The sequence below is a fragment of the Furipterus horrens genome, unplaced genomic scaffold (assembly GCF_987537825.1).
Source record: "Furipterus horrens unplaced genomic scaffold, mFurHor1.1.pri manual_scaffold_2, whole genome shotgun sequence".
Classification (NCBI taxonomy): Eukaryota; Metazoa; Chordata; class Mammalia; order Chiroptera; family Furipteridae; genus Furipterus; species Furipterus horrens.
Window position 1 is genome coordinate 116,151,069 of NW_028327172.1, and position 15,946 is coordinate 116,167,014.

Here is a 15,946-nt window from a genome sequence, read left to right on the forward strand (position 1 = left end):
ATTGAATTTATTGATCAGTTTTAGTAGTTTTTTTGTGGAATCCTTGGGGTTCTTTAAATACAATGTCATGTCATCAGCAAAAAATGAGAGTTTTACTTCTTCTTTTCCAATCTGGATGCCTTTTCTTCTTATCTGATGCCTGTGGCTAAGACTTTCAGTATTATGTGAATAAGAGTGATGAGAGTTGACATCTCTATCTTGTTCCTGATCTTAAGGGGACTGCTTGTATTTTTTGCCCATTGAATATGATGTTGGCAGTCAGTTTGTCATATATGGCCTTTATCACATTGAGGTATGTTCCCTCCATTCCCACTTTGCTGAGAGTTTTTTAAGTCATCAATGGGTACTGGATTTTATCAAATGCTTTTTCTGTATCTGTTGATATGATCATGTGGTTTTTATCATTAATTTTGTGTCTGTGTTATATAATGTTTATTGATTTGCAAATATTGTATCAACCTTGCATCCCTGGATTAAATCTCATTTGATCACGGTGTGTAATCTTTTTGGTGCATTGCTGTATTTGGTTTGCTAATATTTTTTTGAGAATTTTAGCATCTATGTTCATTAGGGATATTGGCCTATAATTTCCTTCTGTTGTAGTGTTTTATCTGGTTTTGGAATTAGGATAATGGCCTCATAAAATGAGCTTTGGAGTCTTCTTTCCTCTTGAATATTTTGGAATAGTTTGAGAAGGAGAGGTGTTAGTTCTTCTTGGATTCTTTGGTAAAATTTACCTGAGAAGTCATCCAGTCCAGGGCTTTTGTTTGTGGGGAGTTTTTTGATTACTGCTTTAATTTCACTAGTTGTAATCTGTGTATTAAGATTTTCTAATTCTTCCTGATTTAGTTTTGAAGGATTGTGTTTCTAGGAATTTATTCATTTTATCCAGATTTTCAAATTTGTTGGCATATAGATGTTTGTATTTCACATCTTAAATTTTTTGTTTTTTTGTTTTTCTGACATGAGGAATAACATTACCTGAATATTTTGTGCACCTGTGGGCTATGATAGGCAGAATTTCTAAAATAGTCCCATCCTAATCTCCAGGAACAGAATATATAGTTATCATGCCTGTGAATATGTTACATGGAAAGAAGTGCTTTGCAGATGTAATTAAGGTTACTAATCAATTATCATCAAAATAGGGAGTATCCTGGATTATTTAGGCAGACCCAATGTAACCAAATGAACTCTTGAAAGGAGACAAGAGGAGAGCAGAAAAGAAAGACAAAGCAATTCAAAGCATGGGAAGGACTTGATGTATCATTGTTGCTTTGAGGTTGGAAGAGGGTGAAGTGGTCACATAGGAAGGAATGTGAACAGCTTCAGGAGCTGAGTGCACGCCACGCTGACAGCTGGTCAGTCCTATAACCTCAAGGAATTGGATTTTCCAGTTTCTCCAGATAAGAACCCAGGTCTGACCCTGTGAGACCTTAAGCAGAGAACTGAGTAAAACCCACTCAGACTTCTGATATACAGGACTGAGATGATAAATTTGTTTTGTTCTAAGCTGTTGAATTTGCAGTGATTTTTTTTATATCAGCAATAGAAAGCTAAAACATGGGTATATATCTATGGAATACCTTTTTAAAATTGGAATTATTGTATCTAAAATAGGAGCATATAAGTGATGTTATATATTGCCAGGTTTAAAGTTGTGCAAATTTTGTTTCCAAATAATAAGGTATGAGGGAATTGGTCGCTTACACTCTTGTCAACCTTATATATTATCAAACTTTTAAATCTTTTCTAACCTGTTAAGTAAACAGTGTTTTACCATTATATTTAAATTTGTATGTATTTAATCTGTTTGAGGTTGGGCACCTTTTTACATGCTTAAATGCATTTCCTTTCTTTCTATCAATAAATTAACAAACAAGTGCTGGCAAGGGTGTGGAGAAAGCGTAACTGTTTTGCACTGTTGGTGGGAATGTGTATTAATGTAGCCACTATGTGAAGCAGTATAGAGTTACCTCAAAAAATTAAAAATGGAACTTATGGCCCAGTGATTCCACTTCTGGGAATTTATCTGAAGAAACCCAAAACACAATTCAAAAGAATATATGCACCCGTCCGTTGCAGCATTATTTACAATAGCCAAGATTTGGAAGCAACCCGAGTGTTCATCAGTAGATGAGTGGGTAAAATAGCTATGGTACACTTACACAATGGAATACTACAATGGAAAATTTTACCTTTTGTGACAGTATGGATGGACCGGGAGAACATCAAGCTAAGTGAAATAAGCCAGTCAGAGAAAGACAAGTACCATATGATTTCACTCATATGTGGACTTGAATGAACAAACCGAACTAACAAGCAAAATAGAGACAGACTCATAGATAGAGGCTGATGGCTCTGGGGAGTTGTTGGGGGGGGTGGAGGGATTGAACAAAAAAGAAAAATAACTCATGGGCATGAACAACAGTGCAGTGATTGTAGGGGGAGGTAGGTAGGTAGATGTGCAAGAGGGTATAAGGGTGATTAATGGTAATGGAAAAAAGACAATGAACTATTAAAATATTTTTCCTTTCTCTGAAATAATACAATGTTCTCTTATGATTTTTATAGCACTTCTATGATTTCACTTTTTACATTTAATTCTTGGACTCATATAGCATTATTTTTTAATATAAAGAGTGCAATAGCAACTTAACTTTTTTTCCCCAGATGATTATCCAGTTGCTTCAATGGCATTTATTCAATAATTGTGTCTTCCTCCTTATATCTGAAAGGCAAACTTTAATCCTGCATTTAATTCCTATGTGTATATTTGACCCAGTTCTAGTATACCTCTCTAGTTGGTTCCACTAATGTGTTTGACTATTTATCATATGATTCATTTAAATAAATTGTTCAACAATTTACCCCTTCTTTGTAAATTTTTGTCTCATTTACACTTTCAGGTTCTGTTTCAGTACATGCTGTTTCTTGTTCTTATTAATATCAAAATATAAATGTAAATAATATAATACATTTAGTATTTTTACATCACGTATAATTATTCTTTGTCTAAGAAATTTGTAACATTTCACATTTTATTTCACTTTATCTTATATTTTCCTGATGTAGGCTCCAAGTTGCTGCTATTTCCTAACTCCAGGTGCCAATTCGTACCTGTTTTCACGGTGCTCACTCCTTCTCCCACACTCTCGACTATTCCAGCCCCTTCATGGCCCAGAATGATGGGATAACGGGTTTTAGTCTCCAACATTTTCATCTCTGTACCACAGAGCCCAGTGGCTATAATCTGTATGGAAGGCAAAGAGGAATACAGTTTTCTTCATCTCAGCTAGAGGTGTTTTAGAACTGTTAACATTTTAAATCCTTTTGCTAGTTTGATATGTTGCATTAATATTAATGCATTTATTTCTTAGTTTTATTTCTAGATGTGTCAATACTTTGTTTAAAGCAATGCAATATCTTTTATTAGTTAATTTCAGAATCAAAATAATGACTTTAAAACTTTCTGGGGAAGTTAGAATGAGTTCAAAAGAGACAATTGAAAAATCACAGTGTGACATTAAAGATCTTACTTTATTCTTCATTGGAGTTTGTTGGCGGGAGTGTGGAGGAGAAAGAGCAATTATAGTAATGAAGGAATTGGAACACAGAAAGAAAAAAGATATTACTATCTCCTATTATAATTGAAGCCTTAATGTACTTCATACAAGGACTTTATAGTTGTGTTATTGATACACGTCATAATTCCCCTTTTGTTGTGAGTAAGCCAGACGTTTAAAATGGAAGCACTCTAGAGCAGTGGTTAACAAAGGTTGAAATCTGCCCTGACCAGTGTGGCTCAATTGGTTGGGTGTCAGCAAAGGTCATGGGTTAGATTCTAGTCAGGGTACATGCCTGGGTTGTGGGTTTGATCCCTGGTCTGGGCATGGGTGATCCCCAGTCCAGACGTGTACAATCCTGGGACCCGGCTCCAGTCCAGGTCTGGGCACATATGGGAGGCAATCTATTAATTGATGCTTCTCTCTTGCACCAATGTTTGTCTCTCCCCTCCTCTCTCTGTTTCTCTCTCTTTAAAAGCAGTGAAAAAAAATGTCCTCAGGTGAGGATAAAAAAAGAAATAGAAATTTATTAAAATTTGCTTATGTAAAAGGGGGATTATTGGAAGAATACTGTAAAATTGCTTACAACTCCACTGTAGGAAGTATAGTCAGACCTCATAATTCTAGAAATCAATCAAGTAGACTTTGTCCTCATCTCAATACTCTGATTCAACACATACATAGATGAGTTTTCCTATTCTTTTCTAAAGACATGCTTTTTCTTATTTCTCATGATTGTATGGTTAAACATGCCTAGTAGCTCAGAGTCCATGCAGCCTCTCCAGTGTCCACCATTTCCTGTTCTACTCAGGCTCTGTATCTTGTTGAAATTCTTGGGGGAGAGATTCATGTTTTTAGCTTGTCAGATAATGGTTGTATACCATTGAGTCAATGTCTAAATCTGGCTGCATGAGTGGGGACCCTGTGGGGAGAAGTGAATGCAGACAGCAAGGTGGCCTCTTGTGCACTCTGCATGGGAGGAAGTCTGAGAAGACTCTGAGAAGAGGGCATGGATCACACAGGTAAGCTAATGTAGAAAGTGACTATCTCCTTGTAATCTTACAAAAACTATGTATTCTTCATTATTAAAATTAAATAATAACAATGAAAGGACCTTGAACTAGAAGTCAGGCAAACAATGTTCTGGTCTGGAGGTCTGCTGTTGGAACTCACCTGGGGGAGATTTAAAAACTCTCATGACCAGACTGTGCCCCAGACCAATTAAATAAAAAATTCAGAATGCCTGGGGGTGGTACTCAGTAATAAGCATTTTTTCAGAGATTCCAGGTGCTTTTAAATGGGTAACGAAGATTGAGACAAACTTTTCTTACTCTACTTAGCTGTGTGGCTAGTCACTACATTTCAGTGGATTTTAATTTTCTTATCTGTAAAACAAGAGGTATTCCTAGCCTGATTTTCTAGGATTTAGACTTTATTTATCTGAAATCAAACACAATTTTCATATATCATATTTCAAGATAACTTAAATATCATGAACAATGTCATAAATAAATTTTAAAAGTACAGATTAAAATATGGTTTGGGGTAGAAACTTATTTTAATTAGTATTTATTAATACAGCTGTGAATAAGTATCCTTTGGGCATTTAGCCTGTGCCATGCCTCCCTGACCTTTTCTCTGATTGGATTTAAAGACAGAGGGAAGTGTTTCATGAAAAAGAAATAGAAGAGTATACAGTTTTAGTTCTGAATTTGATTTTTGGTGTGAAAATGTGTATTTCTTTTTTTTTACCTTTATGCGAACTTCCTTTGCCTTTGGTGGGGCCACTTCTACCTCCTCAATGGAAAATGGTGCATCAGGCTTCCAGATAATGGCTGCTTTGCACTTGATAACCTAGTAAAGAGAATATGAGGAAGAAGGGGAAACTACTTAGGCTTGGGAGATAGATTCTTGTATTAATGATTCTTAGAAGGTTTAGTCCAGTTCTTCCACACTCAAACCAAAAAGAAAGTCATTGCTTAAATATATTCTGTATGTAGCCTCTTGGACCCCAGTCCAACTTTCTTTGTACTGTCAGTCTCTTCACTTAAGTTAGTTTTGCAATATTAATAATATTTACATAATGCTACACAATCAAGAGGATAGATGTCATACTTTTGGTCTTACCATGAATGAAGTTGTCCAGTGGTTACTTCAGGGTAGGAATGGCATTGCAGTGTGGGGGCTACCTGTGATCCCAGGTGTGGGAGAGAATCAGTTTGGGGGTGCTGGGGTATTCTATGGAGCAGGGAACGGAGAACATCTAGTTGTAGCGATTCATCAAATGGTGGTCACAGGCAGGTTCAGGTTGGAAAGGTGGTTGGTAGCAAGGTAGCTCTTAGGGGTTTTTATTTCAGCTCGCCACTGTTCTCACTATACATTTTCTTCCCATGTGTTCTCACCTATTTTTAGAGATTCCACCACCACCTTTATGTAGATGACTTTGACAGTTTGTATCCATGGACAGACTTGTCTCTAAGCTTTAGACTCATTTATTCATCTGCTATTAGGATGTCCTTGGGTATCTAAACTTAGCAAGTTAAAACATGAACACATCATTGTTCCTCCCTCCTGTTCCCACCCCTTCCTGACAGTGGTGGACATAACACACAAACGTCCCCCCACCACACACTCTCTATTCTAATGAGCAGCCATGTAACTAATTCCCTCGTCTAAGAAAGAAACCTGGGAAGTAGCCTTAATTTTTTATCTCTTTACAATCTAAATTTTCTGGAATCTGTCCCCTCTTCTCCATTTTTGCTGCTACTGTGTGGGCCAGATCCTTACCTTGCCTCTTACCTGGCTTGGGTTTATCACTTTCAAATCCATCCTCTAAATTATTGCCATCTGAATTATAATCTTGATCATGCTATCCCCCTACCTAAAAATGGTATGGCTACCAATTGTTTACCAGGATCTGTTGATATGGTCTATAAGACTCTCCATCATCTTCTTCCTATTGGGCGTCTTGAGTCTTATGTCTAGTCACATCCGGCCTCTGACTTTACACTGGAGATTCTCATATGGAATATTTTTCTATCTCCTGTGTTTCTCCCTTATGCTAAGTGTGCCCTTCCATGGGAAGCTTAGCCAAGTTAGAAGCATTTCTCTCTCTCTCTCTCTCTCTCTCTCTCTCTCTCTCTCTCTCTCTCTCTCTTTTACTACCCTTGCACACTCTTTTATTTTTCATAGTATAAAGCAGTTTGTTTTAAGAGGACAAATTTTATACCTGTTTTCATCTAATGGTTTAACAAAAAATGTTCTTGAAGTCTTAGCAAAATAAGCAGGGTATTATTGTAAGGTAGTGGTGCTGAAAGTGTGGTCCCAGACCAGCAGTGTCAATATTTGCATACTTCTCAGAAATGCAAAATATTGGGCCCTACCCTTAAACTTACTGACTTAGTTACTCTAGGGAGTAGAGGGGGGGGCACCAGCACCAAGTTCTTCAGGGTGTTGCTGTAGAAAACACTTGCACACCCTTTTATGATGATCGTTCTGTGAGATCTTTGAAGGAGCGGCTGTATCTTCAGCTCTCAAAAGTTTGATATAGGGCTTGATATATTGCTTATTTAAGGACTGAATAAACTGAGGGAAGGCAAAACCTACAGAGGGAGTAAAAGAAAAGGAAAAGGAGGAGAGGAACTAAGAGTAAGACAGACTCTCAGGTTTAGGAGTGCAGAGACTAGCCGGATGGTGAGGTGCTATTAAACAGACAAGCACACAAGTTGACACAGCTGTGACATGACAAAGAAAACGTACTTACTTTTCCTGTGGTACTCATGCTGACGCTCTTTGTGTTCTTCTTGCCACAAGTGAAAAGGGAAGATTCTGTTTACAACTTCCACTGTGGAAAGTCCAAGAGTACATAGGTTACTGGTTGACTAAGAGGCTGGGTGCTGCACTTTTTGTATAATTTGGTGATTAACATGCCTGAAATTCGGATTGTCCCATTTCTCCTCTGAAATAGGCTTAGCTCAGTAAATGTGCACAAAAAGTTTTGATGAAGGATTTATTCCACAGGCCGACAGGTAGGTTTCCCCCACACCAATGATGAGAAGTGACAGGAAAGATGAATTAGAGAGTAAAGAAGAGAAAATAACTTTGGGTCCCATATTGGGATTCAAACTGTCACCAGATGGGAACTGGGCCTGGAGCAGGTCTGCCTCAGTCCTGCTGGTAGTGTGTGGGTTTTGACTTTGTGTGGGACAGATTTCACCATGTTTATTAATTATTGTATTATTTCCCCATACAAACAACTGTAAACCTAGTTTTTCCCACCTTGTATAATGGCAAAAGGGCAATCCTAAGTGTATCTGTACCAGAGCTGCAAAGTTGTGAAGCAAAATCTGATGGGACAATAAGAAAAATAGACAAATCCACAGTTTTAGTTATTTTTTTCTCTCAGTCGTATAAAATATAATTAGTATTGCAAAACTAACTTGAATACAAAGACTGATAATACAAGAAAAGTTGGATTGAGGTTCAAGAAACTTCATACAGCATATATTTAAGCAATGATTTTTTTTGGTGGGGGGCTGCCCTCTGGACACAGAGTCACCCACCCACATGACCATCCCCAGGTGATACCTGGGTGACAGGGTCTGGTGAGTCAGGAGCTGATCACTTCAGTGATCCCGTCCCTCCCTGTTCGGCCAGCATGGAATTGAGCCTCCTGTCTGAGTCTGGTAAATCCATCCCTGAGGCATCTGGCTAATGTCTTGGTCTTCGGTAAGGCCACCCTCAGGGCACCAGGTAAATGTGTCCACAGCACATTTTTCTAGTCATGCTATAACTCCTGGTCCTCTATAAAGCATTCATTTTCTACATATGTAATTCCTTGAATTGGGGGGTAAGACTTTCTTTGCTTCCACAGCTCATTCACAGCTTTTGAAGCTTTCACTGAGCATCTCAACAAGTCTTCCTGCTGGGTTATTAGAAATATAAACCAGGCTGAAGTAATTGAAGGAAAAAAATGAGTCTTTTTAAACACTGTAAATCCTCTTGCTGGAGGCCTGGGAGAGCTGTGGTCCTGGAGACAATAGGATAATTAATGCCACCCCCAAATCCTGCACAGGCTGTAGCAGCAGGGGTGATGGCCCCACCTCGATGTGAAAAGAAAAAAAAAATGGCACTTGTGAAACTCAAGGGGCTGAAGTTGCCCAAGCCAGATAGGTCCCCTTCCTCTTCTCTAGCCTCCCTAAAAGTTGTCAGGGATACTAGGTAATTAAATAATTCACCGTTGAGCACACTAAAGGAATGCAATAATCACCAATAATCCAAATGGGTAGTTTAAGTTTAGCTAACATCTTTTTAAAAAATTTTTATTTATTGTTTTTCTATTACAGTTGTCCCACTTTCCCCCACTTTCCCATTCCCTCCCCCACAGTCAATCCCCACCCTGTTGTCCATGTCTATGGGTCATTTATACTAGTTCCTTGGCTAGACCTTTTCCTTTCTCCCCCTCTATTCCCCCTCACCCTATCCCCCCTGGTCATTGTTAGTCTGTTCCTTGTTTACATGCCTCTGGTTCTATTTCGCTCATTTGTTTGTGTTATTCACTAGTTTCCTGTATTAGGTGAAATCATATGGTATTTGTTTTTCACTGCCTGGCTTATTTCACTAAGCATAATATTCTCCAGTTCCATTCATGTTGTAGCAAAAGGAAGGAGTTCCTTCTTTCTTTTTGCTACATATACTCCATTGTGTAAATGTACCACAGTTTTTTGATCCACTAATCTACAGAAGGGCACTTAGATTGTTTCTAGCACTTGGCTATTGTAAATAGTGCTGCTACGAACATAGGGGTTCATAAGTTCATTGGAATTGGGGTTTCAGGATTCTTCGGGTATAATACTAGCAGTGGAATCCCTGGATCAAAAGGCAGTTCCATTTTAGTTTTTTGAGGAAATTCCATACTGTTTTCCATAGTAGCTGCACCAGTCTGCATTCCCACCAACAGTGCAGTAGGGTTCCCTTTTCTCCATATCCTCTCCAACACTTGTTTGTTGATTTGTTTATGATGGTCATTATGACCGGTGTGAGGTGGTGTCTCTCTGTGGTTTTAATTTACATCTCTCTGATGGCTAGTGATGTTGAGAATTCTTTTATATGTCTATGGGCCCTCTGTATGTCCTCTTTGGAGAAGTGTTTGTTCAGGTCCTTTGACCATTTTTTAACTGGATTGTCTGCCTTCTCGGTATTGAATTTTGTAAGTTCTTTATATAGTTTGGAGCTCAAACCCTTGTCTGAGGTATTATTGGCAAATATGTTCTCCCAAATGGCTGGTTCACTTCTCATCTTGTTGATGTTTTCTTTCATCAACTAGAAACTCTTTAGTTTGATGTAGTCCCATTTGTTTATTCTTTCCTTTATTTCTCTTGCCCTAGGAGATATATCAGTAAAAATACTGCTATGTGGGATATCTGAAATTTTACCACCTAGGTTTTCCTCTAGAACTTTTATGGTGTCATGTCTTACATTTAAGTCTTTTACCCATCTTGAATTTATTCTGGTGTGTGGTGTAATTTGGTGCTCTAGTTTCATTTTTTTGCATGCTAATGTCTTTTAAAGTTATTAACATGGGATATATGTTTGTTTTGTCTTAGTTTACAAGAAAAGATTCATGCTATCTCTATTATGCCTCTTAAAAAAATGTAAGTATATTTGCCAATGAAAAGAGCTTGTTTCCAGAAGTTATAAAATACATTCATAAAGGTATCAATCTTAAGAATGCTAATTAATTACTTTTAGTTGTCACTAAAAAATTAAGGTTTCTAAGAATTAAAAATTTTAATTAAGTTGGAAAAAACTATATGGTTTTGGTAATAAAAGATGTAAGAAAATAAAGTTGAAAGTATATTTTTCTAAAGCTGGTTAGTTCTGAATGACTTAAAAAGAAACAAACTAAAAGGAATTGTGTAAGTTAAAGAAGAATTGTATAGAGGGAAGAAGCAAAAAGATAAAGAATTGAAGACACGAATAAGGTGAGAAAGGATAAAAGAAAGGGATATACATATTGCAAGGAGGAAGGACAGTGGAGAAGAAAACTCAATAAAGGAAATGGAAATGGGAAAAAAGAAATAAAGAAAAGGAAAGGCATGTAGATAAATGGTGAAGTGAAGCGGTAATGTTAATGTAGATTTGTTTTGCAAAAAATGAAAGCAAATGGAGTGAAATACCTTATATTTAGTTGTTTATGGCCCTTTGCCAAGATAGAGATATAAGAAAGTCTTGTAATGTGTGTTGCCACAATGTCAGATGAATTAGAGGACACCTTCCTCACAGCCCTGGCAGGACGCTGGCCCCTGTCCTTAGTGGGTCAAATGGAACCCACCATGAGGGTGGAACAGCCTGCTTCCTGGCTCACTTTGTCCCCCAAGGTACAGCTGCCTTGGTAAATGCCTCCCCCACTACAGCATCCGTCCCTGCTTGCAGTCCTGTCACTTCAACGAGTGGGACTAAATATCATCTAAACCCTACCATGTTATCTCTGGGGGAAGTAGCAAATGGGGATCCGGGTGGAGGAATTCTTCAGTTACATGTTTACTTCTCTATGTCTTGCAAAGAAGAACTCCATTGGTTTTCTGAAGACCCTAGAAAATTCACAGAGGGGTTTAATCCTGTAGCACTGAATTATGACCGGACTTGGAGTGATTTTACCAATTGTTTTCTTCCACTGCTGCACTGTAGATGAAAAGCAGCACATAACAGGAGCCCCAAGAGCTTATGCTAATGAACTAGCTGGTCATCATCTCAGCATCGCATATAGCAACCAGGGGGGAGATGCAATTCTGGACCCTAAATGGGTTTATCAAACTGGGACAAATAAAGAATGAGAGAGAAGGAACCACCATACTCATGTGGTTACTTGTCTCATAGAGGAGATGAAAAAAATGTACAATTAATCCTGTTAATTATGACAAAATAAAAGAGGTTACTCAAAAAAAACAAAAAAGATGAAAATCCTGCGTTTTTTTCAGGGGTGATTAACAGAAGATTTGCAAAAATATACAAACGTCAACCTTAACCCTGAGTCTGCTGAGGACCAGGCAGTTCTGGGGATACATTTTATCCAGTAGACAGCCCCAGACATCAAGAGAAAATTATAACAACTAGCCTTGAGATCCGAGACCCCCACTGAACAACTGTTAGAGATAGCTTTCAGTGTTTTTAACAACCAGGACAGGGCAGAGGAGGAACAACATGCCGCCTGATGGAAACAAAAGGCTCTCGTGTTACTGCAGCTTTAAATTCTATGCCACCTCATGGTCACCTGGCTCTGGGACTACAACAGACCTCAAAGGGGCAATGCATTTCCTGTGACAAAAAGGACATTTGAAGAAGGAGTGCCCACCCCTGACTCAGGGTCAGCTACCTCTAGGACCATGTCCCTCTGCAAGAGGGAAGGCCATTGGAAAAGTGAGTGTCCTAGGCTCTGAAGGAAACCTAGTGTCTTCAAACCAATGATGATCAAAACACCTGAAAATTCACAGTGCCTGAGGCCTCCTACTGCCCCCACTGACCACCTGACTATCATACCAGAGGAGCCTTGGGTTACCCTTGACATGGCAGGTAAGCCCATTACATTTTTATTAGATATGAGGGCTGCTTGTTCTGCTGTGACTCATTCATCAAGCCCTCTTCCTTCCAAAGCCTATTTGATCACTGAGGTAAATGGGTGTCCTCAATGCTACCATTTCACTCAACCCCTCAGCTTCAGCCTCGGGAATCTCACTTTTAGTCAAGACTTTCTTGTCGTCACAGGATGCCCCATCTCCTTATTAGGGAGGGGCATCTTGTCTAGTCCAGGAACTACCATCACCCTAGGAGCATTAGCCATAGGAGATAATGAAGCCTCATTGTTATGCCTGATGGCCAATCTAACATCTCACCCTGAACCAGAAATTAATGATATTCCAGAATCTGTCCTCATTGAAGTCAACTCTGAGGTATGGGAAATTAGAACACCAGGCAGGGCAAAAAACATACCTCCTGTCAAGATATTTCTAAAACCAGGTGAAGCCTACCCTAACAAAAGATAAGACCCTCTAAAACCTGAGGCCATAAAGGGGATTGAAGCTCTCATTGAAAAATACTTATAGCTTCTCTGGCTGGGCCAGTGCCCATGCCATACCCCTATCTCCCCAGCACAAAAGCCAAATGGTGTGTACAAGACCTAAGAGCAATAAATGAAGCGATGATTCTGGTACAGCCTATTGTTCCAAACCCCTACGCTATCTTAACTCAAATCCCAGGAGAAGCCAAATATTTTACTCTATTAGGTTTAGAGGTCACCCCTTTCTGCGTCCTTCTCCATCCTGACTCCCAGCACTTGTTCTCATGTGAAGGGACTAACCCCCAGACTAAGAAAACTTGCCAATGTATGTGGACTATGCTTCCTCGGGGCTTAAGGGACAGACTCATTTGTTTGGAAATGCTTTAGCCAAGGAATTAAGAGAACTCCAATTAACCAATGGTACCCTCCTGCAATATGTTGATGCAATATTAATTTCTATCACTAACAAACAGGACTCAGATAAGAATTCGATTCTGGTATTAAAGTTCCTCACAGATGAAGGATATTAAGTTTCTCCCAAGAAGACTCAAATAACCTCCCATCAGTTCCAATATCTAGAGTATTTAACCTCAGGATCCAGAACCCATTACCCCAAAGCAAACAGACCATACTGGTTCTTGGGGGCCCACAAAGTAAACAACAACTTTGAGGATTTTAGGAATAGCTTGCTTCTGCTGCCTGTGCATACCAGATTTTGGGCTAATTGCTAAATCTCTATATGAAACTTTAAAGGGAGATGACAAAGGGCCTATAGACTGACTGCCTGAATGCCACCATGCCTTTAGGAGTTAAAAGTCAAACTAAGCAGTGCACCTGCCTTAGGACTGCCAAACCTAGAAAAATTATTTACCCTATATATAGCAGAAAGACAAGGAATAGCACTTAGAGTACTCACTCAGAACTTAGGCCTGACTCCAAGGCCAGTAGCTTATTTTTCAAAACAGCTAGATGCTATAGCAGCTGGCTGGCTACATTGTTTACCAGCCTTAGCAGCCACTGCTCTCCTGGTGGGAGAGGCCAATAAATTTACCTTAGGGAAGCCATTAACAGTACAACCCCCCCATCAAGTACAAGCTGTGTTAGAAATGAAGGGACATCCATGGCTCACAGGGAGAAGGCTAAGTAATATCAGGCTCCTTCCTAGACTCTTCTAAATTAACCCTGAAGGCTCGCAAAATTCTCAGTCCTGCCACCCTCTTATCAATAAATGCAGAAACCCAGGTCCCATACCATCGCATAGCAATTATTGAATGAGTATATTCCTGCAGGCCTGACCTAGAAGATGAATGTTTACCTAACCCTGAAGCAGAATGGCTTATGAATTGCAGCAGTTTTGTACCAAATGAGGGTCAGAAAGGCAGGGTATGGCACTGTCAGCCTTCAGGAAACAATAGAGGCAAAACTTCTGCCCCCTGTTACTTCAGTCCAGAAAGCTGAACTCACAGAACTCACTAGGGCCTTACAATTAGGGAAAACGCCTGGACTAACAGCTATACTGACTCAGAATATGGGTCTCTAACATTGCATGCCCATGCTGCTATTTGAAAGGATAAAGAATATCTAATAGCAAAAAATTCCTCCATGTAGTAATACCATAAAGAACTTTTAGAAGTTCTGACAGCCGTAACACTCCCCCAGCAAGTGGCAGTAACACACTTCCAGGGCCACCAAGAGGGGACACACAGATATAACCAAAAGCAATACAGTGGCACACTGGGCAGATAAGACAGCAGAACGGTCTTCATCAATCATCCTCAAGGCAGTGCTCTTCCCCAACCTCCCTCAGCCCCCCGAAGGCCCCTCCTGCATCACAGAGGAGGTCTCTTGGGCTGTAGGGAATGGGTTCTCTGGAACCCTATCAGGCTAGATATCAAAGGATAATGAACTTTTATTACCTCAAACCTTAAAATGGAAATACATCAAAATACTCCACAATAACACTCACTTGGGGAGAGATGCTTTTACCACCCTTGTCTCCCAACTATTTGTGACACAGAGCTTCATAAACTATAAAGGAAGTGACCTGAGGGTGTGTGCTCTGCACCAAAAATAACCCCCAGAGTCACCTCTCTCCTTCTCCCCTCCTGACACCGGTACAACACCCAACACATACCCTGGGGAGGATTGGCAAATTGGTTTTGTCCCATGCCCCTAAAGCTGGACTTAAATATTTGCTAGTATTTGTAGATACTTTCACTGGATGGATTAAAACCTTACCTATCAGAACAGAAAAAGCCACTGAGGTAGCCAAGTATTTACTAAAAATATTTTACCTAGGTTTGGACTACCAAGAAGCTCACAGAGTGTCAGTGGACCCTCTTTTGTAGCCAAGTTTACAGAACAGCTGGCTCAAACTTTAGGAATCAACTATCATTCATACTCATCGTGGAGACCTCTGTCCTCGGGTAAGGCAGAAGGAGCTAATCAAACCCTAAAAAGAACTGTAACCAGGCTATGTGAATAAACCTCAGAGTCCTGGTGTTTATGTTACCCATGGGTCTGATGAGATGAGAGCTGCACCCAAAGAAAAGTTACAATTCAGCCCCTTTGAACTCACCAATGGCAGGCCTTTTCTCAGATCTGACCTGCTAATAGATGAGGACAGATACAAAAACATTACAGGAATATGGAAACAAAGGTCTACCTCCCCCTGATAAACAAGTTAAACCAGGAGATATGGTTGATTTAAAATCCTGGAAGGACAGCTGTTCTGAGTCCCAACTACAATCCAGATGGAAGGGCCCACATCAGGTCCTATAAACACCCCAACTGCAGTAAAGCTCGCAGGGACACCCAATTGGGTTCACTTATCTCAAATTTAACCTGTTTCTTATATGTCCCCACAGAAACAACAACCTGAGGCCTATTCTTTTAACCCCATTGAGGATCTCAAGCTCATCTTCAAGAAACAAGAAGCTGTTACAGATAACCGATATAATGGTTAGGTCTTCCTCTAATTGTCTTTCTCATATTTCTGACACCTTTTCTACTCGTCTGTTGATAGGCTCAGCCTCCTCCCCCAGGAAAGGAATTTTTCTGTCCCTGTTGGGTTTAACCCTTATCAGACAAAGTCACAGGCCCTCCACTCCACTAGCCTTCTTGACAAATTTGTCAGCTTTAGTATACAACAATTCCATGTCATGATGATGACACTTTGGGGATTCCAGCCCATCCCTGTTTTATAAGATTCACTCATTGGCCTCTCTGTTTCAGTCTCAGATTCCATCCTCTTGTCCCCCTTAGATCAGGCAGGGAGAGACTTCCATAGCCTACACAGACAGAAACCACAACCCTTGTCAGCAGG

The 15,946-nt window shown here is 39.6% G+C and overlaps 1 protein-coding gene across 2 annotated transcripts in view; it reads right to left on the minus strand.

Moving 5' to 3' along the window:
- LOC150019334 (alcohol dehydrogenase 6-like) overlaps positions 1–15,946 on the minus strand; it is a 56,756-nt gene that overhangs the window by 12,222 nt on the left and 28,588 nt on the right. For both annotated transcript variants that reach the window (XM_090266331.1, XM_090266332.1), the window contains exons 2-4: positions 7,330–7,410; positions 5,319–5,420; positions 3,121–3,253 (exon numbers count right to left, since the gene is read on the minus strand). In XM_090266331.1, coding sequence (XP_090122457.1) covers positions 3,121–3,253; positions 5,319–5,420; positions 7,330–7,347 — 253 coding nt within the window. In that variant the 5' untranslated portion in view covers positions 7,348–7,410. The remainder of the gene's footprint in view (positions 1–3,120; positions 3,254–5,318; positions 5,421–7,329; positions 7,411–15,946) is intronic.